Source organism: Emys orbicularis, chromosome 4 (assembly GCF_028017835.1).
Source record: "Emys orbicularis isolate rEmyOrb1 chromosome 4, rEmyOrb1.hap1, whole genome shotgun sequence".
Lineage (NCBI taxonomy): Eukaryota > Metazoa > Chordata > Testudines > Emydidae > Emys > Emys orbicularis.
The window spans coordinates 120,713,634-120,740,345 of record NC_088686.1 but is presented as its reverse complement, the minus strand read 5'-3'; the positions used below and the strand labels follow the sequence as shown (position 1 = coordinate 120,740,345).

Below are 26,712 nucleotides of genomic sequence, written 5' to 3'. Positions count from 1 at the left end.
CCTCTCCAACTATTCTCTCTCAAGCCTTTTTATGAGGCCCAGATGTTCAGCTTACTATCGCCTGATCCCATTAGTCCAGTCCCCTCAAGTTAAGTTAATTGTGGCCTAAAAGACTTTAAAGATTTGGGAGATGCATCTTACTTTGTTTGTTTTGTTTTGTTTTGTTTTGTTAGACCATTCAATGCACCCAGCCTCCAATTCAGGCAGGGCAGACTCCCCCCTGGACAAAATAGGGAAGACCTCATACTTATGCCAAACAGAGACCATCATCTGTACCTTCTTTCACCAGAGAGCCTCAAAGCTTCCAAGAACAAGGCAGCATTTTCAAAAAAGGAGCTCTTCTGTCTTGGCTATGACTTCATCCCATTCTCCGTCTATATCTAAATGATTATTTCAGTGGGTTGGTTGAGAGTTGCTCTGATCAGTCTACAGGATCAACACCCTTCCTTCTTGTGCCACTCCCTACACACATGCAATTGGGAATCTTCTTCAATTTTTCAAGGAGTCGTGGAACCTGATAACAGAGATACTCATAGCTGGATATTCTCTACAGTTCCATACTATGCCCACTCCGTCTCCCTGTCCCTTTCAGGGTTGGGGAGCATACCTGGACCATCATCAGGAGATTCTACTACATATAAACATATTGGAGCCTCGAGCTCTTCGCAAAGCCTGGTCCACATTCCTACCATTGACTCAAGGACTGACTAAACAAGTTATGAAATACAACACAATGGCTATGTTTTATATAAACAGGCAGGGAGGGGCCCATTCATCCCCATTATGGCAAAAGGACGTGGTTTCGCTATGGAATTGGTGCATGTAGCACCAAGTATCTTCCAGGTCTACAGAATGCTCAAATGGTCTGCTAGAGCAGACATTTTTCATCAGACCACCAGTGGATGATCAAGGATTCTATTGTCTGCTGCATTTTCTAGGAGTGGGATCATCCTTCAATAGACCTGCTCACAATAGACAAGAGCAAGAAGTATGTCCGCTTCTGCTCCAGGATCTCTGTTAAACACACTCCTCATTCATTGATTCCCCAGGGATGATATATGCTTACCAGCCAATCCCTGATTCCCAGGGTGCTGAGGAATAGCAGATAGGATGCGGCCACAGTTATCATGATAGCTCCTACCTGGCCAAGGTAGTTTTGGTACCTGGAGCTGATGCTGTTATCAGTTCATCCACTGAAAACCTTTCCTCTTCTATCAAACTTAATCTTTCAAGACAACATGAACAACTCGCATCCAAATCCAGCCTCCCTCTATCACTGCTTGGCTCCTGAGTGGATGTCAGACAGCGAGATCATTCTGGACATCTGAGGAACATGTGTTAGTCCAGAGTAGGACTAACTTATGCTGCTAAATGGAAAAGATCCAGGATTTGCTGTGAACAATGTAAATTACAGCCTATTGACAACCGGGTCCCTCCTGTTTTGGATTGCTTGCTTACTCTAAAGAGTTTGGGACTGTTGATTAGCTCTGTTAGAGTGCGCCTCGTAGCCCCTTCTGCTTATTACACCTTCCCCGCCCCACATTGAAAACTACAGTTTTTTCCCACTACCTTGTGGTGAAATTCCTTAAAGGCCTTATATATGTTTTTCCATCAGTAAGGAAACCTCCCAGTCCATAGGACCTTAATGTGGTTGTGGCGTACTTAATGCTCTTCCCCCTCGCTTGACTTATCTATGAAAACATCCTTTTTAGTAGCAGTTACATCAGCTAATTAGAGTTGGGGCAATACAGGTTCTTATGACAGGACCTCCCTATACCATATTTCTTAGAGATAAGGTATCACTCACACCCCATCCCAAGTTCTTGCCCAAATGATTCACTTACCAATATTCTTCCCTAAGTCACATATTAATCAGGGGAAGGTTAGGCTGCACACCTTAACTTATTTGCAGAGCTCTATCCATTTATTTGCAAAGGACTAAATCCTTCAGGACCTCTCTGAATCAATTTACAGCATTTGCTGAGAGAATGAAAGGTTGAGCAGCATCAGCCCAGAGGCTATCCATGTGTGTTTCAGTTTGTATTAAGATTTGTTACAAATTAGCTAGTTTAGATACCCAACAGCTTCCTGGCAAAGCATACCTATTTCAGACACTTGAAAAGAAGTTATTTGTGGTTCAATCCATACTTTAGTAAACCTGTTCCCGGGTAGAAGCATTGAGATCTGATGCTGTGCTGCAGTCTTTATGTAAACTCCAGGCACCTACCTACTTGCATCAGGTCATTGCTTGTGAGTCACCAAGAATGGAATATATATTGACAGCCACTTAAGGAAAAAAAAAAGTTATTTGAAATGTGTTTTCCATATATATTCCGAGACCCATCCTTCTTCCCTGCTACTATGGAGTCCTAGGACGTCTGGATTCGGTGATGGTGAAGGAAATAGTGGCAGTTGGGCATACTCTGCCCTTTATATCCTTGGAACAGGAGCATGAGGACACTCAGGGTGCATGTGCATCCCCACTGGACAGTGCTGGCCAAAAGACTAAGACTCCAATCTCAACCACGTGGGCACCAAGAATGACTGTAGATTGACAGTAGCTTTCAAACTCCAGTTACTGTAAGGCAAGTAACCTTTTTCTTTTTGTGGCCACCATCTTCTTTCTAGGGATCACCATTTTTCCCCATTAAAACTACCCCTCGTCTTGTCTACACAAGGGCACTCACAAAAGTTAAGATGAATCAACTAAAGATATGAAATTAAAGTGCATAAATTAAAGCATGTTAAACCTGGGTGGACTCTTCTTAAGTGAGGATTAAGCTACAGTGAACTATGGCCATTTTACTTCTGAATGAGTGACCACACAGGGGTTTAATACCTTTTAAACTAATGCTTGTGAACTTCACATCTTCAGTTGATTTTTCTTTACTTCCCTGAGTGTCCCCATGCAGACAAACCCTTAGTCTCTCCACTTTGGCCAATATGAATAGCAGTATTGGCCTCAATATCTCACTTGTACAACTAATTATAACTTTTCTTTGACAATGCTGTGCGTTTCTTACCTCACTATGATCTGTTCCCTTCAGGAACCCATATGGCTTATTGACATGGAAATCCTGATGAATTAGTGTGGAATGTTTCAATTTTATTCAATACATTCTTTTACTAGAATGCTGCAAGAAGATCCTGTTTTGTTTCAGCTTTATAAAGACCTCGTTGTGAGCCAAGTAATTAGTGCTGAAGAATTCTGGGCCAACCGTTTAAGCTTGAACGCTGTGGATAATTCTGTGGCACCTAGTAAGCAGGATGTGGGCATCTCTGCAGCTTTTCTGGTACGTTTGACCTACATAACGTAGGAAGGATTTTAAAACAAAAACATTTATTTCTTGGCTAGACTTGCTCTGTAAAATGTGGATAAATTAAAATTTAAATTTTACCCTAAATACAATTGCTTTGAAATCTTTTTCTACCTAATGAAATACAAACAAAAAAAAAAAGCCCTGACCTGAGCTTTAATATGTGTGTGTGTGGGGGGGGGGGGGGGGTGTTTTGTTTTTTTTAAGTGAAATTCCCCACTTTTAAACAGGAGTATTCATTATCTTTCCATAGTCTCAGAAGTTAAGCCAATCTCCTTGTCAGTGCAGGATTGTTCTCTGCATATACCCTAAAGTGTTCTGTCTGGTCTATTTATAAACGTCATGAGAAAGGAGGTTTCGTCTATTTCCTGTTACAATTCCATATTCTGCTATACCTCCGTCTAAAAGATTTTCCTGATAACCAACCTAAATTTTCCCCTTCGATTTAATTCTTTTACTCCTTGTATGATACTTCCTCTGCCCTTTTTCTTTATACCTTCAGATATTTGTAGGCTATCATCCACCCTCCCCTTAATCTTTTCTTAGTCAAGAAATATATGTGTATTCAGTCTTTTAATATTTATTGATAAATCATTCTTCCCACCTGAAAAGACAATTTTGTAGTGAAAGACATTTGCTGTGAGCAAATAAATTAGTGTCCTTAAAAGACAATCAAAGCTGCTTTTCATTTGGTACTGTGGCTTTAAAAAAAAAAAAAATCTATCCACTCTGCTACTTGTTTTTGTTTATATAGGTTAATTCTCTTACAGCTATCTTAAATGTGGGTTCACACATCAGTTTTAACAGTGTTTTAACTCAACACATAACAAGGTTTTACCCAGTTTGACAATATTCTTATATTATTCCCGTAGGCTGATGTTCGGCCTCAAACGGATGGTTGCAATGGTCTGAGGTATAACTTAACTTCAGATATTATTGAATCCATATTCAGGACGTATCCTGCAGGTAGGCAGAAAAATCAATACATATGTGATACAAAGCACTCTAAGTTGATTTTATTATGTTTGATCATTAGAAGACTAGAGGTTAGTCCTACACTTGTTTCTGTTGGTAAAATGTGCAGGGCTTCTAAACATTCCCTCATACTCTCTTCTGCACTTCTTATATGGTCTTACTTCAGTGTTGGTTTTTTTTGTAGGGTCTGGAAATATTTTAAGTAGGGCTGTTGATTAATCACAGTTAACTCATGCGATTAACTCAAATTAATCGTGATTAAAAATAATCACAGTTAATCGCAGTTTAATCGCACTGTTAAACAATAGAATGCCACTTGAAATTTATTAAATATTTTTGGATTTTTTCTACATTTTCAAATATATTGATTTCAATTACAACACAGTATACAAAGTAGACAGTACTCACTTTGTTTTTATTACAAATATTTGCACTGTAAAAATGGCAAACGATTTTTCAATTCACTTCATACAAGTACTATAGTGCAATCTCTTTGTCGTGAAAGCGCCACTTACAAAATTAGATTGTTTTGTTACATAACTGCTCTCAAAAACAAAATGTAAAACTGTAGAGCCTACAAGTCCACTCAGTCCTACTTCTTGTTCAGCCAATTGCTAAAACAAACAAGTTTGTTTACATTTACGGGAGATAATGCTGCCTGCTTCTTATTTACCATGTCACCGGAAAGTGAGAACAGGCATTCACATGGTGCTTTTGTAGCCAGCATTGCAAGGTACATCTCTACCTCGATATAACGCTGTCCTTGGGAGCCAAAAAATCTTACTGCATTATAGGTGAAACCGCGTTCTGTCAAACTTGCTTTGATCCGCTGGAGTGCGCAGCCCCGCCCCCCGGAGCACTGCTTTACTGTGTTATATCAGAATTCGTGTTGTATCGAGTCGCGTTATATCGGGGTAGAGGTGTATTTACATGCCAGATATGCTAAACATTCATATGTGCCTTCATGCTTTGGCCACCATTCCAGAGGACATGCTGATGATGCTCATTAAAAAAATAATGCATTAAATAAATATGTGGCTGAACTCTTTGGGGGAGAATTGTACGTCTCCTGTTCTGTTTTACTCGCATTCTGCCATATATTTCATGTTATAGCAATCTCAGATAATGACCCAGCACAAGTTGTTCGTTTTAAGAACACTTTCACTGCAGATTTGACAAAACTCAAAGAAGGTACCAATGTGAGACTTCTAAAGATAGCTACAGCATTCGACCCAAGGGTTAAGAATCTGAAGTGCCTTCCAAAATCTGAGACGGACGAGGTGTGGAGCATGCTTTCAGAAGTCTTAAAAGAGCAACACTTCGATGCGAAAATTACAGAACCCAAACCACCAAAAAAGAAAATCAACCTTCTGCTGGTGGCATTTGACTCAGATGTTGAAAATGAACATGCATTGGTCCTCACTGCTTTGGATGGTTATCGAGCAGAACCCGTTATCAGCATGGACGCATGTCCTCTGGAATGGTGGTTGAAGCATGAAGAGACATATGAATCTTTCGTGCATCTGACACAAATATCTTGCAATGCCGGCTACAACAGTACCATATGAACACCTGTTCTCACTTTCAGGTGATATTCTAAACAAGAAGCGGGTAGCATTATCTCCTGCAAATGTAAATAAACTTGTTTGTCTGAGCGATTGGCTGAACAAGAAATAGAACTGAGTGGACTTGTAGGCTCTAAAGTTTTACATTGTTTTATTTTTGAATGCAGTTATTTTTTTGTACATAATTCTACATTTGTACGTTCAACATCCATGATAGACATTGCATTACAGTACTTGTATTAGGTGAATTGAAAAATACAATTACTTTTTTTTTTACAGTGCAAATATTTGTAATAAAAAATATAAAGTGAGCACTGTACACTTTGTATTCTGTGTTGTAATTGAAATCAATATATTTGAAAATATAGAAAATATCCAAAATGATTTAAACAGTCTTCTATTGTTTAAGAGTGCGATTAATCATGCGATTAATATTTTTAATCATGCAATTAATCGCGATTAACTTTTTTAATCGTTTGACAGCCCTAATTTTAAGGCTTGAGGTTGAAAAGAGACTCTTGAATTATTCAGTTTGCTTTGCCTTTAAGCCATGAGTTAATGTTCATGCCCAAGTGTCACTCTCCATTTGAAGGATTTATTTTAACTACTCTAAAATTTTCTAATGAGAGATTTACAAATGCTAGATTGGACCCTGATACTGACATTAGTTTTTTCAGTCCTGGATGAAAAAGAACCAGTCCATCTTGGGAACAATATGGAAGGATTCCTCTTAAATTACTAGACTTCTGACATTTAAAATTTTCCAGAGGTGCCCAGCTATACCATTTTCAAAGTTTATATGCTATTGGTGTTTGTTTCCAATACGTTATAAGCATTGTTGGGCATGACAGAACTTCCATTTGTTGCATAATACTAAAAAGATATGGAGTTTGGATAAGTTGCATGTGTTTACGCTTATTCAACATAAGCTTAGGTCATTTTCCATCACACGCTGACAGGTAAAACGGTATCTTGAATTGCAAAATAGCTTATAAGCACTTTGGTTTGTTTGCAGTAAAAGTGAAATATGCAGAAAATGTTCCACATAATATGACAGAAAAAGAATTCTGGACACGATTTTTCCAGTCTCACTACTTCCATCGAGATAGGCTAAATACAGGCTCAAAAGACCTCTTTGCTGAATGTGCCAAAATGGATGAAAAAGGTAAGCTTTTCTTTCTCTGCAACAGGTGATTGTGGTGTTAGCTTTATTTTTTTAATTAATTTTGAAGTTTCAGTATACTGTGGCTAAGTTTTTTTGAAAGCCACATTATTCAGATAAAACCAGCATTCTCATTTTTAAAAATAATATATTTGTCCTGCTATTTGATAAATGCTGCAAGATGTCAGGAGCCAAGACCTATGATGTAATCTTTGGACAGTGTTGATCAGGCTGAATGTTTATATATTTACAGTATCTGATTATGGAAGACATTTCAGGTGCCATACTAAAATGCTTAGAAACAAATTAGTGCTTAAAAGATGCCAGCACTAGAAACTCCTTTTTTGCACAACTCATGCAGCATGAATAATGTCAGTGAAAGCTTCCTCAGAATGTACAACCAAGGGGCCTTAACCGTACCTCTGATAGTAGGGCATAGTTTTATTCACGTGACTATTTATTCTGTGATGTCTCTGCTGAGACTCGCAACAGATGTGGGTTTTGTGATAAATCAGTTCTCTAGAAAGTGGATAAAGATTGGTTTCTTTTATTGACCATCACTGTTCTGGGCCATATTTGAAACAATGACCTAGAGATGAAAGACTTCAAAGTTATATTCTGAAAATGTCATCTTCTCTTGATGCATGTGTATAATCCATGAATGATACACACATATATGGAGAGAAGACTAGATCCTGAATATTGAATGCTTTTCATTCTGATAGTGTCCTTTATCTGACAATCCCAAAGCAAAAACAAACAAAAGCCATACATCATCATCAGATGGGTGAAGTGATGCATAGAAAGGTTAACTGTTTTACCCAAGATCACACAGCAAGACAGTGGCAGAACTGGAAATAGAGCATAGGAGTTATGGCTTCCAGTTCCCTGTTCTAACCACTAGTTAATATTACACTATCTACTTAAAAATTAAATATAATAGCCTATATTGAAGGCAGTACCATTGATGAATTACTAGAAAATGTTCAGAATTGGGGGGGGAGGGGAGCGCAAGGAAGTATCTGGAACTAGTTAGAATAATTCCTGCAATAATTTTCAAAAATACAGAGCAAAAGACTGACTTTAATGATAGATGCTGTAAAGGGCTGAAAGTTACTGCACATAATAGCTCTTGGACACATGCAAAACCTTCTGACACTACCCTTTTTCCCAACCATGGAACATTCAGAGGATTAAAAAAAAAATCATTGTACTTTTTAGAAATACCTGTGATCTAAAATAGATACAGCCTTGGTTTTTTGATACCTGTAAGTGTTAAGTTCACTGGTTCCTGCAAACCCATATAATCCAAAATGTACCAGATATCTTAAATGTTGGTTGTTTAAACTACAAATTCAAGTTTAGCAACAACGAGTGCTGTTTTAGAAATAAATTTCCTGCACGTATATTGGTGTCTAATAGTAATTTAGTACTATATGTTGTGTAAGAAAATTATGGAATCATATTAAGGTACTGAAGTCCAGATAACTTTGAGGCTTACACTTTATCAACCCTGAGTGTCGACAGATATTCTCGTTTAGATACTACTTTGCAAGAAAACGTTTTTTGTTTTTTGTTTTTCTCATAGGGTTAAAAACAATGGTGTCTCAAGGGGTGAAAAATCCACTGCTAGATTTAACGGCCTTGGAGGATAAATCGTTAGATGAGGCAAGTACAGAGACTGTAAAACAAAAATGTAAGAGTTTCTACATTTTTAAAACTGGATCACCTTATTAGCTTGAAAAAGGACCACAAACAATACTAAAATACAACTTTCCACTGAACAACTTCTGGTGCCCCAATGCTAATTTGTCACTGAATTTCTCCTCTTTGTGTTGATGTTCTGGGTCTGATTCTAATCACATCAGTTCTACACCAGTGTACCTGCATAGAGTTACTTCTGATATACATTGGGGTAGGTGGATGGAGAATCAGAACTTGTATTCTCAGTCTGTGTGCTATGAATTTTATTTTTTTATTATTATTATTTTTTTCCCTATGGCGCTGCATTACCTCACCTGGCTTCCTAAGCACACTGGTATAAAATCTGACTTTGCTTCTAGAAGCATTCTTGTACAGCTTTTTCATTTTAAAATAAACCTCCCCTTATTTAATCCTTACCATTTAGAGGCTACCTGGCATTGGTAAATAGGAATCCTACAATACAGAAGATTGAGTTCAAAGTGAAGATAAATATAAAAGTTACCACATTTTTGGTCGAACTTATTTACTTAAAATGAAGTTAAAACAACATTTCTTCATATCAGTTTAAAATATTAAATAGTTTGCACCACACACAGTATCAGACATGTTTGATAGCTCCAAAGATACCATTGACTTAATGGTTAGAAAAGAAGAATTAGTAGCTAAAATCAGAGTGCAAATTAGTACAACTTTATATTGTTTTACAGGGATATAAGCTGTATCTCTGAGCACTTAATAAAATTTAAAACAAGATGACTGATTTGGTGAATGACATTCCTATTCATTTGTTTACTACTGAAAACTTAATAGTCCTTGGCATGCTGGATTTCTATAAACTTCTATAAGAATTTGGTAATTGCAGCTAACAGTTTGAAAATAAAGAATTAGCATTTATACAGAGGTTTACATGTTCAAAGTGCAAAACCAACATTAATCCTCTCAACATCCCTCTGAGGTTGGGAAGTACTATGCCCAGTGTACAAATGGGGAAACTAAGGCGGAGAGGTGAAGAGGTCACACTGCACGTAAGCAATAGAGCCAGCATTAGGACCCTGAGGACTCCCAATACTATGTATATTCCTCTAGACCACACTGCAGTGCTGTTCATTCAGTAAAGCCCAGAAAATGGGAAATGCAGAATCACTGCTACATATCTGATCTAATGGAAAATAGGGAATGGTCTCACTTTTTAGACTCATAGACTTGAAGGACAGAAGGGACCAACATGAACATCTAGTTTGACCTCCTGCACATTGCAGACCACAGAACCTCACCCACCCACTCCTGTAATAGACCCCTAACCTCTGGTTGAGTTACTGAAGACCTCAAATCGTGGCTTAAAGACTTCAAGTTACAGAGAATCCACCATTTACATTAGTTTAAACCTGCAAGTGACCCGTGCCTCATGCTGCATTTAGTTTGGAATAACCTAACAAACTGTTAATTACTTTACTTGCAGGGTTATGGTGTTTCCTCTGTGCCATCCACATCAAACTCCTCAAAGTCCTTAAAGGAGAGTAGCAATGCTGCCATTATAAAACGCTTTAATCATCACAGTGCCATGGTCCTTGCAGCTGGGCTCAGAAAACAGTAAGTTTCAGCACAGGAAAAAGCTCTCAGAACTGGCGAATAACTCAAACTTGAAAACGTTACAAGTGTTATCTTGAAGCCTGTGGAATATTATGATCTAAACACAAATCTGATCGTGTGGATTCCATTTTTACTTTTAAAATTCCTTTCAATGTATAAGGCCATGCCAACCACCAAAATTAAAGCCGCGTTATTTTTGCACGAGGTGGTGTAAAATATTGCAGGCTGGAAAATACCTTCCTATATTCGTCGTCTGTTCTGTATCTCTGGATTTTTTTCATGTTTTATAAAAAAAAAAAAAAAGTGCCTTGACTGATGCACCTTAGAGAATATTTGACAACCTCATCCAAACTATAGCCTAAATTAAGGCCTAGAAGGCCATGAATGCAGTGAAATTGGTCCAGTTTTTGCCATGCAGAGGGATAGCTTGGTTGGATGCAAGGACCTCACATGCAGTTCATACCACCTGCACATTGAGCATAGCTCTGTAGGGGCTTCTTATACTGCAGTGTTCAGGAGGAGGGGACAGAAGAGCCAGGGCAACTGTGTCTACTAATGCAGATCCAAACCTTAGAGAGGCGAGGTGGCTGTTACAAGTCTGTTGCAGTAGTAGCTGCTGTGCAGCCCAGGAAGGATTCCTTCTCCACCTGAGTCCTGCAAAACTCACCCAACTATAGTCCACTTATCCAATCTGTTCTTTAGGAGGAACATTTTTTCCCCTTAGTGCTTCTATATTTGCTCATATGATGTATTTGTGTTTTCATTTAAATAGAACACTGTACCTTAATAAGCCTTTCTGGTAGGAAACATTCCATCCCCCAAAACTTAGATTCCTCCTTTCTACAAAATGCACAAACTGGATGTTAAAGTACCTTTACTTTCCCGTCCTTCTGTGTAGGAGTACTTCCTCTTGTATGCGCACAGCAGCGGTCATGATCAAAGTGCCATTTGGAGGGAGAATAGCAACTCTCATACTGGGAATGTAGAATGCCCAGCACTCCCACACTCCAGACAAGTTTGTGTGGAGGTGGCAGTGCGGTGTTGGGCAAGACTTCTTCAGTGTGATACTACAGACGATGATGGAGGCAGTGGATGCAAAGCTTAGAGAAGAACAGGATTGAGGCCCAAGAGAGCCTATGTAGAGCAGATATTCGTACTAAGTACTCTCATAGAAGAATGTATAAAATGGCAAGCTGCCCTCCTTACCTATTTCATTGATTTTCAAAAGGCATTTGACAACCTGCACAGACATACATCGTGAATATTCTTCAGTCCTACTGCATCCCAGCTAAAGTTGTCAATATCATCAAGGCCATGTACAGAGATAGGAAGTGTTCTAAGGGGGAACAACCAGACAAGAGTGGTTTAACATGGAGAGTGGCACAAAATGAGGGCCGCATTTTATCACTGCTGCTCTTTGGCATTGTCATAGACTGGATAACAAAGTAGTGTATTAGCAATACAAAATAGCATGGATAGATGGCAAATGCCTAGAAAGCCTAGATTTTGCTGCTGCTAATATTGCTGTACTGAACAACACCCCTGAAAAGTTACAAACAAAGACAACCTGGCAAATACAGCATGCCAAGCAGCACTCAAAACAGACATCTGCTAAAACAAACATACTGGAAACCCAGACATCAAACAGTAACATCACATTTTGAAGGCAAAAACATCAAGAAAGTAGAATAGTTCACCTACCTGGGCAGCACCATAATGGCCAACAGAGACCTCAAGAAGGAAGTGACATCAAGGATAGGAAAGGCATTCAGAGCATTTATTAAGCTTAATGTATGGAAATCTAAGATACCCAGAACAAAACTGAGAATTTTCAATTCAAACATAATCTCAGTGCTAACACATGGCCTCGAGAACTGGAAATCCATCAAAATGTTAGACAGAAAACTAGACGCCTTTGAAAATAAGTGCCTATGACAGATCCTGGGCATTTGGTTGGAAATATTTGTTTACAGGTGACAAGATTTGAGAAATCAGCCACTCATCCCCACCTGAATCAGAAGGAATAGCTGTGCTCCGGAAACTAACATGGACTCCCACATGAAGATGTTAAGTAGAAACCATCTGGTATGAGGAAACAAGGGTGTCCAAGAGAAACCTTAAGAAAAACCCTTAGCAGGAAAGACAGAACAGTAGATCTCAACACCATAGAGCAGAGGGAAGCAGCAGCAAATGACAGAGTAGTTATTACCCTGTGTGCCAACATTGGCACGGGAATGATGTGATGTAACTGCATTAACAGTAGCACACAACGTGTGTGACTTAAGTTTTAGTTGGCAAGAGGACTGCTTCACTGCACTATGGTCCTGTTACCTCCCTGTCTGTCAGGAGTACACTATTTTTTTCTTTGTGCAGAGATGAGGAATCCTATCCCCATTGCCTGTCATGAACAAAATACTGACCCTTTTTAGAGTGACACCCATAGGTCAGTCATTTAAGTGCAGACCTTTTTGAAAGAAATAAATTTGGAATTAAACATATTTTGAAACAGATTAACCTACTACATGTCCTCAGTCTAAATGTCAGTCTCCCACGAGATGCCTTATTGTTCACTTCCTTTTAATACTGTCTTTTATTTTAAGAGAAGCACAAAATGATCACTACAGTGAGACCAGCAGTATGGATGGAAACTCCAGGGATTCAGATTTCTTTCAGCCACCAATAAAAAAGGTATGAACAATGTGAGTTTGCCACTGCAATTCCAGTTGAAGTATAGTACTGCAAACAGCTACATTAAGCATCATCTACTTAAATGTATGAAGAGTGATATGACTATAAAGTATTAATTAAATACAACAGCCTTAAGATGAACATGCTGTTGACAAAGAGCTCTTTAGTTATTTAAATGCAAATAACTTTAATTGATAATACAATCTTCCTGTTGATTTTTTTTTTTTTCTTTCACTGAGTGAACATTGACATTTTTCCCCAGACCTTTCTAATGGATCTTAAAATGCATGTTCTGTTCATTGTGTGTGGTTATATTTATGTATTACCACTGTAAGTGCCTGAGTACCTTTAGGAGAATATCCAGGCAAAGAATTAAGATAATAGTAGTTGCAACCACGGCATGGAATTAATATATTGAATACATTGGGGAAGGAATGCACACTTACTACTTATTAGTAAGCAGAATGCTAATTTGATACTGCAACTTAAAGGGTTGACCTTGCATCAGAATCATCGTGCTCAACTGAAAATGAGTGTCAGATTTGATTGATGATTGGTGCACAAAAATGAGGCAACTATAGTGTTTCTCTTAGATTACTGGAATTATGTAAAAATTGCTAAGAAAATAAAATGTTTTGAATGACTGTGTAGTGCAATCCAAAAAGCTAAGGGGGGGAAACTCCACTAACTTAACCTTTGCACATACACTTCCCCTAGCCCCCAAAAATTACTTGAAATCCACACAAGTAGCAAATAGTTTTTAGAAAATACCCATTGTAGCTTTTGGGGCAGTCACTAGCTCTGACTTCACTGTATGGTGCAGCTTTCAGTGAGAATGAATAACAGAACAGGACTAAAGGAAAATCTCTCTACACTTAATGGATGAAGAAAGCAAGAGATCTCCAAAGCAGTTTTCATTTAATTTTCATTGTATCATATTTAAGTATACTACTGTTAATGCTCCTTAATATTTTCTACCACAAATGAACACCTTATTTAGCTACATATCTGCACTAGCTCTAGGTTTAAATTCCTGCACTAAAAACATTAACCCTGTTCCTTCCTCTTGTATTAAGTAACACATGCACATAAACATGGACTACAAAAGGGTTGTTTATGTATGTGTGCGCTTTTTTTTTTTAAATGAGGTGGCTCTGATTATATAAAAAAAAAAAAAATCCTGGTCAGGATCTGCAGAAAAAGTAGTAAAGGCCACTAGTACTAAAACAAGTGTGTGAACATGTTTTTTTAAAAAGGGAGGGTGGCGTGGAGCTCGGCACGTGGGATTTCAGTAGAGTATTTACCTAAATATGGCTTCAGTCATGTTTTTCCTGTTCATATATTCGTAGAGCAAGTGAGTTTTACTGTGACTTCCTTCAAAACTGGCAGACACTAGGTTCTTTGACAAGTTTCTGATTTTATTAAAATTTCTCAAATGCCATTTAAAAAATTATTTGTATAACAAGACAGTGATTTTGGAATTCTTAAACATTTGAGTTTTTCTTGGCTTCTGTGCTTTAATTTATAAATATTAGAAATTTTACGATAGGATTTGTTACCATGGAACTTCCAATGCATTTAGACACTCAGCCCAATTCTGACGTCCTCACACAAGCATTGACTCCAATTATAATTGTCTTACATTTTCAGAACTGACCAGTGTTATTGGGTGTCTTAAGTTTTGGGTGCCCAGTTTCAGACCCTTAACGGGACCTGACTTTCAGAAAGTGCTGAGTACTTGCCCTCTGAAGACCTGGATCCTTTAAGATGTCAGGTTGGATACCCAAGAATGCTAGTCACTTGTAAAATTAGGCCTGTCTGTTTGTGTAAATGTCTTCAGGATTTGGCTGAATATATTGGCTGAGATCATAGCACAGCGTTTGGCCACTTTGTGCTGCGCTACTGAGGGAATCTTAATCACAGGGCCAACAGCCTGCCATGGAAGGAAGACCCGTGTATATGGCGGTAATCCTCTTGTGGCATAGAGAAAATACCGCAGCTCCCTCTATGCCATGGCAAATAGTATAGGGAACTTGTGGCCTTCACAGCCAGTGTCACTGAAAACTGTGCTAGGCAGCCAAAGCCACCTCTCCTCCCAACCTATGCTGGTGATGCACTGCCAGCGCAGAGGATCTGAGCCACTTGGGCTTTTTTTCATTTATCTTGGGTTTTTTCCATTCTTTTCCCAGGAAACAATGGACAAGGAAAAAAGCACAGTCTACGTATGTGCAACTATATCATAAGTAATTAGTTTTGATTTGTGTCTCATATTGCAGGTGAAGCTACAGGAGGCTATTGAATATGAAGATTTAGGAAAGAATAATAGCATTAAAACTATTGCACTAAACCTAAAGAAATCTGATCGGTAAGTTCAATGAATAAAAGAAAACTGCAGTTTTTTGGATGTTTCAACATATTAAAACTAATAAATCTCTTTATGATCTATTCAGAATCAATCTGTCCCTAATCTGCTTTGTATTTTACATGGCATTTGAGTGCTTCTAGATTAAAATTTAATTAATCTGAAACCTTGTTTAAACAAATTTAAGTAGTTACCATTTTCAAAACTGTATCTTTAGTTAATAATAACTTTTGTGAATTTAGTAAACCTATTACAAACTATTGCTAGAAGAGATCCATAATTTTAGTCTGAGTATGAAAGTCTAACAAATTTACCTTATTAATGTAGTTTGAGACCTCTTATCAGCATTTCTGTTGGTATGATGCATTTGGAAATATTTGCACACACTGCACAGACACAGATCTTACTTGGGTGTTGACTTGGGTCAATTCTCAATGGTTTGATTCACTTCTTTTGTGATGTGCTTCCCTTTTGTCTTCCAGAACCTAACCTTTCAGTTTGAAAAACGTTATATCTCTTGTCCTGACAGTTGCAAAGATATCCTTCCAAATGTGAACCAATGGGGTAGTGGTGTTTGTCAAATACTAGTCCTGAGAGGTGGGACTTGCCCCATTCATCTGGAGTCTGACAGTCTAAGTGACAGTACTGCCAGTGCTGAGCAAAGCATAAAAGGGGTGATGACATTAAGGCCAGGTCTATGCTACAGACCTGTGTCAGTATAACTACATCACTCAGGTGTGAAAAATCCACTCCCCTGAGTGATATAGTCATACCAACCTTAACCACCCCCCCACCCCCAACCCACCCCATGTAGACAGCGCTTTGTGAACGGGAGAGCTTCTCCTCTCAACATACACCTCTACCCCGATATAACGCGAATTCGGATATAATGCGGTAAAGCAGCACTCCGGGGGGCGGGGCTGCTTTACTTCGTTATATCCGAATTCGTGTTACCGCAAGCGGTTCCTCTGCGCTCCCCCCTTACTTGCTGCAGCCCCCCCCCCCCCCCCCCCCCGCCCCAGCTCACCTCCGCTCTGCCTCCGCCTCCTCCCACGAGTGCGCCGCAGCTCCGCTTCTCCTCCCTCCCTCCCTCCCTCCCAGGCTTGCGGCGCCAATGCTGTTTGGCGCGGCAAGCCTGGAAGGGAGGGACGGGGGGAGAAGCGGTGCGGTGGCAGCGCGCTCAGGGGAGGAGGCGGAGGTGAGCTGGGGCAAGGAGCGGTTCCTCTCTCTACCCAGATATAACGCGGTCTCACCTATAACATGGTAAGATTTTTGGCTCCCGAAGACCGCGTTATATCGGGGTAGAGGTGTAGCTACTGCCTCTCACAGGAGGTGGATTAACTATGCTGACAGGAGAGCTCTGCAGCTGTGCCGATGCAGCATAGACCTGCCCTAAGATCTGCATAACAAAAAATCAAGAATGGCCTGTTCTTTCTCATTTTGCTGTCACATATGGGGAAAACTTAGGTTGCAGGTGGAATTTGAAAGCTTACAGTTACGTTTTTATTTTTTTTTACATTTCCAATCAGACCCCTGATTTATTTAATTTTTAATAGAGGCCAAAAGCCAAATTTGTACTGCACCTAAAATCTGAGAGGTGCAACTGCTACATTACATAAATCTTAGTCTACTGGGAATTAAGTTACCTTGTGTTTTTTTGGTTTTTTTCCCCTTTCTCTTCCCATAGGTATTATCATGGTCCAACTCCAATTCAATCACAGCAATATGCAACTAGTCAGGATATTATTAATTCTTTTCATAGTATTAGAGAAGAAATGGAAGCCTATGTACCCAGACTAACTCAGGTAGGAAAATTCATTTTAATTTAAATACAGAAAAGTAAAACTCCCTCCTTAATACTAGTCCAGATATTTCTTGACTTACTAGAATTATGGTACTTGCACAGTTTTGTCCCTCAAGGTGAACCTGATACTTTTCCTATTAAATTGCATAATGTGGGAAACTGTTTTAGAAGAAGTCTTCAGTCAGAACAACACTTAATTAAGTTGCAGAGCAGTGTTTTAGCCATACCACTTCAGCTCTTCTCTGAAGTTGTAATATTAAGACAAGTAACTACCAGATTTGCTGGTACTGATGGACAAATCCTACAGCCCTCTCATACCTGTGAGGAAGCTCCAAATGTAGTGGAATCAGTATTGCTGTACTGCACAGGGTAGAACAAAGCCACACACTGGGACTTAGCTCCACAAGGTGAAGGTGAAGCTATTTCTGGTGGCCCTTACCTCAGGCACAAGGAGGGGAGGAATCAATAGCAATACAAGGTCACAGCCAGTGGGTTTGTGACTAAGTGAATCAGTAGGACACAGGTCCTACTACATCTCTGAGGTTATCAAATGGCTGCCTGTGTGCTGTGCCCTCAGGTTGGCTGGGGCAGCTGGTTCTTGTAACCTCCCTTGCATTCAGAAAATTTACATTTGGCCCTTATTAAATTACCACAATTGTTTGTGCCTCACCGTTCTAGTAAAGTCATGAGGACCAGTGAAAATTTTCTTTTAATTGTTATATTGCCTTATTAAAAGTTTGGATGTAAGTCAAGATCACTCAATACATGCACCAGTTCGGCAATATCATGTGCATGTTAAGAACCCACACTATAGACATTAATTTGAGAGCAATACTGGTGGACAGGTGCTGTCTGTTCCCATCATGGTTTCTGGAACTTCCAAAGGCAACATGAGTTAATGTTTAGTAGAACTACATGTCCAATTCCCTCTCACATCAATGGGGAGATTACTTTTATACTTCCAAAATTATTTCAGTCTAAGATCACTAACTAACGTCCTGATTGATATGTCTGAGCCAGTGCAATTCACACTTTTCTTTAAGACTTCATTTGTCCAAAATGTTTTAAAGCAAGTCACTGGGGAAAATGATATGAAAGGACTTTGGTTTTTTTAAGGTTCTTTCCAGTGGTGCTGCTACTAGCAGCATCACAGCCCTGTCACCTGGAGGAGCACTTATGCAAGGTGGGACACAGCAAGCCATAAACCGTAAGTTTTTACGTAGTATGTTATCGTTCAGCCGTATAGACTATACCAACAACACGGTGGGGTGCCCTGGCTTTTTTATTTTTGGCTACAACAGATTATGCTGACAAAGCAAATGCAGAGACATTCATCTAAAATACAGTTGCAAAGTATAAAAGTTATCAGGTGGAAGTGACAAAGGAAAAATTCTGAAAGAAACTAGCAATCCAGTCTGCCCAATAAGGAGGCAGTGGTGGCTCTGGTGCTGAGGTAAATGGAATTAAGATAGCTAGGAGCAAATAAAGTCAGACTGACTCACAGAATATTAAGTTATTTAAAGGTAAGACCATTTTACTCCTCCACTAAAGGCCCTGTCTAGCTGCTTCCAACCTGTGCCACCATTTTGAGCAGATAGGGTGAGGCCCAAGTGGCCATTCTGTTCAGTTGAGGACAGCCAGTAAGGCCTTAGCTACACTGCCACATTACAGTACTGCAACTTTCTTGCTCAGGGGTGTGAAAAAACACCCCCCTGAGCACTGCAAGTTTCAGCGCTGTAAAGTGGCAGTGTAGACAGTGCACCAGCGCTGGAAGCCGCACTCCCAGCGCTGGTAGCTACTCCCCTCGTGGGGGTGGGTTTTTTTACAGCGCTGGGAGAGCTCTCGCCCAGCACTGGTGCCGCGACTACACAGCCATGTTAAAGTGCTGCCATGTTGCTAGTGACGACATACCCTAAGCCTAGTTTCTCCTCCAATCTCTCTGCTCACACTTAGGTGCTTTCATCTCTATACCTGCTTTGTGTATTCTCCCCCTTCTCTCTCCCCCTTCTGGCTTTCTGCTGTGGTAGCAGTGAGGAACCACAGGAGAGAAGAGGTAGCAGCAGCAGTCCAGCTGCCAAATGTAAACAAATGAAAGTTCTGAAGCCTTGAGTTAAGGGCTAAAACTCAACACTCCCTGGCCTTGGAGTGTAAAAGCGGAGGGGTAGCTTCTTGGCTCTTATGTTTTCTCTGCCATTTACAAAATAAAACTTCATTTATTCTAGGGGAACAAGCTGTAGATTTGATTTGGAAACAGATTTTGTAACCAAATCTGTCTATGAAATAATTGTATGCAGTGTAGTTGTAGCTGTGTCAGTCCCAAAATATTAGAAAGATAAGGTGGGTGAAGTGATATCTTTATTGGACCAACTGCTGTTGGTGAGAGAGATGAGCTTTCGAGCTACACACAGCTCTTCTTCAGGTCAGGGAAAGTTATTCCGACTGTCACAGCTAAATGGACTTAGCTGTGATGCTCAGAGTACCTTTCGAAGAGCTCTGTGTGGCTCAAAAGCTTGTCTCACCAAAAGAAGTTGGTGCAATAAAAGTTATTACACCATCCACCTTGTCTCTATGAAATAATTGCTCGGTGTTAATATTTCCTATGGATTACAGAGGCATAACTGTTCTACACAGGCCCTATGTGTCCACTTGAGTTCTTCCCTTTCAACCGATCCTGCTTATACTTCCTTCAGCCCCTGTCTCTTCAGCCTTGCAGAGACTAAGCTGTGTCCCTGTAAGGCTCAGTTTGCACTCTTCACTTCCCTAGTAACTGACAGGAAGCATCACAGAAACAAGGGCAGAAGTAGTCACAGTCAGGTAACCACAAGGGAGAGTGTAGAGTGCACTTCAGAATGGATGAAAAGGGGGCAATAAAGGGTGGGAAAGGACCAGGTTATCCCACCCATGCTGTCGGGTTTGGGTTTGTTTGCTGTCTTTTCTTCCAACCCCTTAATTTTGTATTCTACCCCACTTCTGCAACCCCAACTCCACTCTTAAAAAATAATACCTTACTCACCAGGCCACCAGTTCCTCTACCCTCAAGAATGCAGAAAGGGTGGAAGTGAATACAAATTAAGCAGGCATAGGAAGTTGCTATGTAGGATGGATCCGCCCAAAATGCAAGGTGTGTAAGACCTTGGGGGTACTATAGAGAGCTAAAGTGCACAATTCTGGTGATGGGGTAATGCATAGGTCAAAGCTTACAAGTGCCTGCAAATAGTATTGGGGAACATGTTTCATAATGAAGCCAGGCTCAGTTGCAAGCTCTTTAATGAAATAAAGCTCATACAGCGGCATTGTTTGCAGGCTCTGTTTGGAGTTCTGCTGACACCTTCAAGTCAAGGTCAAGTTGTTGATAGTTACTGTGAGTTTGCATTACTTGATCACAGTTATTACTTTTTGTGGCTCTGCTGCATGGAACCTCTTTGCACTACACTTTGGCATGGGGAAGGACCGTGTGACTGCTCTGGAGAGCTGCAATTAGGTATTTAATTGAACCAGACTGAAGAAAGCACTGCCTGCCTGTGAGAAGCCAGGAGAGAGCAGCGTGTGTGCGAACAAGCAGAGGGTGAGATGAACTCTGGCCAGGAACAGTCTTAAGGCCTGGCTTCACTGCTCAGGAGTAGCTCAGACACAGTAGTTACCCTGAAGGAAAAGACTCAGCTTTTTTAGCAGTGAAGACAGAGTCCTTAGAGACTTGGGCTCAACAATACCCAGCCCTAGGTAGTTGTGGAAGGGGTCAAAGATCCTTCCTCTCACAGCCCTGCATGGGAGTCTGAGGCCTTGCATTTTGGGAGCACAAGGACTCCATGCAGTTAGTACTCACACTGCAATGGCACTAACCTCCCAAAGGGAGCAGGCCCAGCCATCCTCATGCAGGAGCAAGGGCACCATGCACCTTTGAGTGTGGCACGGCAGCCACATACCCTGAGTCAGGCACAGTGTCTCCCAGCATTCCTGGGACTGTGCTCTACAGCTTCCCCCCCTCCCCAAAGAGCCACTGCAGAGCGCATTGAGAGAAATTTGGGGCCCTGGTATATCATGTTTGCTGGGGACCCACCCTTCTCCATTTTATCCCCATACAGACTTTTGGGGGCTCCTTGTACTGCTGCTTCCTCATTGACTGTTTTACATTTCTGCTTTTTAACTTCTCTTCCTGGGCATCTCAGGGCACGTCTTCACTACCCGCCGGATCGGCGGGTAGCAATCGATCTATCGGGGATGGATTTATCACGTCTAGTATAGACGCGATAAAATCGATCCCCGATCGCTCTGCCGTCGACTCCGGAACTCCACTGCAGCGAGAGGCGGAAGCGGAGTCGACGGGGGAGCGGCAGCGGTCAACTCGCTGCCGTTCTTACAGCCAGGTAAGTTGACCTAAAATACGCAACTTCAGCTACGCTATTTGTGTAGCTGAAGTTGCATATCTTAGGTCGACACCCCCTCCCCCCCGTAGTGTAGACCTAGCCTCAGTCTCTAATTCTTTTCCCTTGCTTCTTTCACTCCTATGGCTTCTTTGTTCTCTTTCCTTCCCGGTATTTTTCTTCTCTGTACAAGGTCTCTCTACCTCCTCTGCCACCATGATCTCGCCCCTACCCCTACCCTTGTATGTCATGAGGAGGGAAGGACCCTGATCCAGTGCTGTTATGTGAGTCAGTAAGATCCAAACTAATTTGTGCTGCTTCTGCTCCACAACAAGTGGATTGTGATAGGGTTGCACGCTTCAGGTTGGGGAAGTGCTCAGGGGGCTCTCACCCTCAGTCCCCATTGGAAGAAGATGGAGGATGTAGCAGCAGGTTAAGGTCCAGTGTTCCTAACGACGGTGGGTGGTTTTTTGGGTCCTATTAGCTCCAGGGGAATAAGTTTAATAAACACTCTGTTCTTAACTTTTTAAATGATCATCTGTTTTAAGAGACTGATAAATAGACTACAGAGAAATAGTGTAATTGACTCTCTGCTTGTGGACTGACACAATACAGTTGTTTGAGTCCTAGACTGCTCCTGTTACAGGTATCAGACAGCTTTCGCTATGTATTAGCCAGCTCTTATTTTACTTACATATTACATAATTTAAGTAACATGCCTTTTAGAAAATTTCTTTTCCTGTTGCAGAGATGGTGCCAAATGATGTTCAGTCTGAACTGAAACACTTGTATGTGGCACTTGGGGAGCTACTACGTCACTTCTGGTCCTGCTTTCCTGTTAATACACCATTCCTAGAAGAAAAGGTAAGAGGGATTGAGGATATAAACTTGCTAGTATAAATGTCAGTGTATCTTGTAACCATATGTGTGTTCTGTAATGAGACAATTGAAAGTATTTTTATTCAAGCTGTAGTATTACATTATTAATCATGTGGTGTGTATATATAACTCTACATATTTGTCCTTTCACTCCTTAAATGATTATGGACAGAAAGCCACTATGTAAAAATAGCATATTTAACTTAGCAGATCTGCTCCCTCTGCGTAATTGGAGTGTGATCTGCCAATGCTATTGCCTAAATCTGTTTTTCGCTGTCCTGTTAACCACAATACAGAAGAAGTGGCTGAATTCTTGTGGCTCAAATTGTCATATTACCTATATTCCAATTGCAGAATCCTGATTACTGGTAATGAGAACCAGAAAGAAAATACAATCAACCTTGGATCTCAAAATCAAGATAACAGTGGTAGGCAGGAAAGAACTTGTCTAAACTGAGCAAGTTTAGTATAGAATCACACACACATCCACAGAATCATTGTGCCATTCTAGTCACCTTGCAGAGTATAATTGCACTTCAAAAAGGTTAGAGCATGGGATGAGGAATCAGAAACAAAGCATAGGATTCTAGCTCTGCCACTGTCTTCCTATTTGACCTTGGACAAGGCATTTAACTACCGTGCCTCATTTTGGATCAGACAAAGAAGGTTACTGTGGGAAATGAAAACTTCTATTCAGATGTCTTGGGCCTTCTACTGCAAAACTTTTAAAAAATCATAGTACGCTGTTGGCTTGAAGCAGAGAGATAAATAATGTTAAATGTAAAGTGTTGCTGACAAAGATACTGTAGAAATTACCACAGTACATTTGTGAAGCATATTATGCTCGGTTAAACCACTTAAGTTTAAGAACATAAGAATGGCCATACTGGGTCAGATCAAAGGTCAATCCAGCCCACTATTCTGTCTACTGACAGTGACCAATGCCAGGTGTCCCAGAGGGAGTGAACCTAACAGGTAATGATCAAGTGATCTCTCCTGCCATCCGTCTCCACCCTCTGACAAACAGAGGCTAGGGACACCATTCCTTACCAATCCTGGCTAATAGCCATTAATGGACTTAACCAGCATGAATTTATCTAGTTCTCTTTTAAACCCTGTTATAGTCCTAGCCTTCACAATCTCCTCAGGCAAGGAGTTCCACAGGTTGACTGTATGCTGTGTGAAGAAGAACTTCCTTTTATTTGTTTTAAACCTGCTGCCCATTAATTTCACTTGGTGGCCCCTAGTTTTTATATTATGGGAACAAGTAAATAACTTTTCCTTATTCACTTTCTCCACACCACTCATGATTTTATATACCTCTATCATATCCCCCCCTTAGTCTCCTCTTTTCCAAGCTGAAAAGTCCCAGCCTCTTTAATCTCTCCTCATATGGGACCCGTTCCAAACCCCTAATCATTTTAGTTGCCCTTCTCTGAACCTTTTCTAGTGCCAGTATATCTTTTTTGAGATGAGGAGACCACATCTGTACGCAGTATTCAAGATGTGGGCGTACCATGGGTTTAAATAAGGGCAATAAGATATTCTCCATCTTATTCTCTATCTCTTTTTTAATGATTCCTAACATCCTGTTTGCTTTTTTGACCGCCGCTGCACACTGCGTGGACGTCTTCAGAGAACTATCCACGATGACTCCAAGATCTCTTTCCTGATTAGTTGTAGCTAAATTAGCCCCCGTCATATTGTATGTATAGTTGGAGTTATTTTTTCCAATGTGCATTACTTTACATTTATCCACATTTTAAATTTTATTTGCCATTTTGTTGCCCCAGTTTTGTGAGAGCTTTTTGAAGTTCTTCGCAGTCTGCTTTGGTCTTATCTTGAGCAGTTTAGTATCATCTGCAAACTTAGCCACCTCACTGTTTACCCCTTTCTCCAGATCATTTATGAAAAAGTTGAATAGGATTGGTCCTAGGACTGACCCTTGGGGAACACCACTAGTTACCCCTCTCCATTCTGAAAATGTACCATTTATTCCTACCCTTTGTTCCCTGTCTTTTAACCAGTTCTCAATCCATGAAAGGATCTTCCCTCTTATCCCAGGACAACTTAATTTACATAAAAGCCTTTGGTGAGATACCTTGTCAAAGGCTTTCTGGAAATCTAAGTACACTATGTCCACTGGATCCCCCTTGTCCACATGTTTGTTTGACCCCTTCAAAGAACTTTAATAGATTAGTAAGACATGATTTCCTTTTACAGAAACCAAGTTGACTTTTGCCCAACAATTTATGTTCTTCTATGTGTCTGACAATTTTATTATTTACTATTGTTTCAACTAATTTGCCCGGTACTGACGTTAGACTTACTGGTCTGTAATTGCCGGGATCACCTCTAGAGCCCTTTTTAAATGTTGGTGTTACATTAGCTATCTTCCAGTCATTGGGTACGGAAGCTGATTTGAAGGACAGGTTACAAACCATAGTTAATAGTTCCGCAATTTCACATTTGAGTTCTTTCAGAACTCTTGGGTGAATGCCATCTTGTCATAGCCATTTAGTGCTTGTTTCCATAAGTTTAAAACAGAGATCATATTTTCAATACAGTAAGTGCTTCCTAGCAATTTGTTTTAACTGTGCATATTTACAGTAACCCTAGGTACTAGCTTCCAGGTATTTCAATTTGCTGAAAGCAAGAAAATGTTCATATGCAGGAGTTTGTACACTTTTTTCCTATTGATGTCTTTCAGGTTATGAAAATGAAGAGTAACTTGGAAAGATTTCAAGTTACAAAGCTCTGTCCATTCCAAGAAAAAATTCGGAGACAGTATTTAAGCACAAATGTAAGAGGAAAAAGTATCCTTTCTCATTTCAATTATTTGTGTGCATATTGACCTTGAAAAAAATAACTGACTCATATTTATCACAGGATGGCAGATTTTGGTCTCCTGTATTTGGGGTTTTTAATTTGTTCTGTTAACTATATGTATAATGCTTAATTCTTCTAAAAAGTGTGTTTCTCTCATCCTCCTCCTGCCCGTCCCCGTCCCTCTCCTTCCCTCCCCAGCCCCCCCCCAAAAAACCTATGGCTGATGGAGAAAAGGATGTAGGGGTATTACATTCTGGAATAATTTTCTCCTTTTATCATCTTGCAAGTCTGATTTCTCAATGATTGGATGAATGGCCTGTTTAGCTAGTTTCCAGTGACTATTGAAAGTGCTTTTAAGTACAGCACTTGAACATAAGTCATCCACATAGTTTCCCTTGAACTAGCTAACTGCATATCCACTGTCTTTACTGATACTCTGCCATACTTGACTAATAAAACTTCGAGACATTTTGTAATTGAAACAATTGTGGCCAATTCTCCTCTCACATCACATACCTTGATGCAACTCCCTAGGCTTTAGTGGTTACTCCTGATTCCTCATACTGAGAGAAACGACAATCAATCCCATTTAGGTTTGATCAGAGTAAGGGCACACGTTTCTCAGATACTGGGAAGATCCCTTTGTTTTATCTTTCAGTTGATAAATCATATAGAAGAGATGTTGCAGACAGCCTACAACAAGTTCCACACGTGGCAGTCCCGACGTATGCTGAAGAAAACGTGAAGACTCCCGCTATAAAGTTTGGAGAGGGAAATCTGCAATAGCTGTAGGAACACAACCTGGCAAATGTGCAGTTCTTAGATATTGCAGGAACATCTGCAACATGTGGATTCCTGGAAATGTTCCTAACTGAACTTGCACATTTTTTGGAAAAGGACCTGTGATTAAACTTGAAACTAGGGAAAAATTAAGGAAGAACCAAAACGGAAGAGCTGAGAGGCAAAAAAAAAAAAACATATTTAAGACGCTGTTTACTGCAGTTACTCAGGAACTGCTTTTGATTTGCGCAAAGAGCTGCTTTCAGAAATAAACTTTAAAAAGGGTGTATTAATAAAATCTGAAACTGTTTGTCTAATTTTTTTAAAACGTGTATGGCACAGGGTAGAACTTAACATTTTTCTTCACTGGATTCTGGCATTTTATTGAATTCTGTTTGTACTTATTGAAACAGGTTAACAATGACATTTTAAATATAGCTGAGACTGTTTTTGCTTCAAACATCTGACAAGATTAGCTGTCAGAAGACAAGCTTCGGCCATATGTTTCCCCACAAACTGGAAGCAACAGACATTGCACTGACAGCTGTTTATGGTTTGGAGCCCCTAAAGGCACGAGTGGGGGAGGGCACACTTTTGCCTCGTGTCGTGGATTTTTATGCAGAATATTTTCAGCCATCAAGTTTGCATGTTTTCCTTTGAATGCAGGGGTTGCTATTGCAATTTTTTTTTAAGGTG

The 26,712-nt window shown here is 40.1% G+C and overlaps 1 protein-coding gene across 1 annotated transcript in view; it reads left to right on the top strand.

The window, feature by feature from the left end:
• GTF2H1 (general transcription factor IIH subunit 1) overlaps positions 1–26,353 on the top strand; it is a 31,287-nt gene extending 4,934 nt beyond the window's left edge. The window contains exons 3-14 of the mRNA XM_065403172.1: positions 3,131–3,293; positions 4,190–4,283; positions 6,873–7,022; positions 8,608–8,687; positions 10,183–10,313; positions 12,914–13,001; positions 15,278–15,366; positions 17,051–17,168; positions 18,284–18,374; positions 22,277–22,392; positions 25,118–25,210; positions 25,895–26,353. Coding sequence (XP_065259244.1) covers positions 3,131–3,293; positions 4,190–4,283; positions 6,873–7,022; positions 8,608–8,687; positions 10,183–10,313; positions 12,914–13,001; positions 15,278–15,366; positions 17,051–17,168; positions 18,284–18,374; positions 22,277–22,392; positions 25,118–25,210; positions 25,895–25,981 — 1,300 coding nt within the window. The 3' untranslated portion in view covers positions 25,982–26,353. The remainder of the gene's footprint in view (positions 1–3,130; positions 3,294–4,189; positions 4,284–6,872; positions 7,023–8,607; positions 8,688–10,182; positions 10,314–12,913; positions 13,002–15,277; positions 15,367–17,050; positions 17,169–18,283; positions 18,375–22,276; positions 22,393–25,117; positions 25,211–25,894) is intronic.
• Positions 26,354–26,712: the final 359 nt, after the last annotated feature.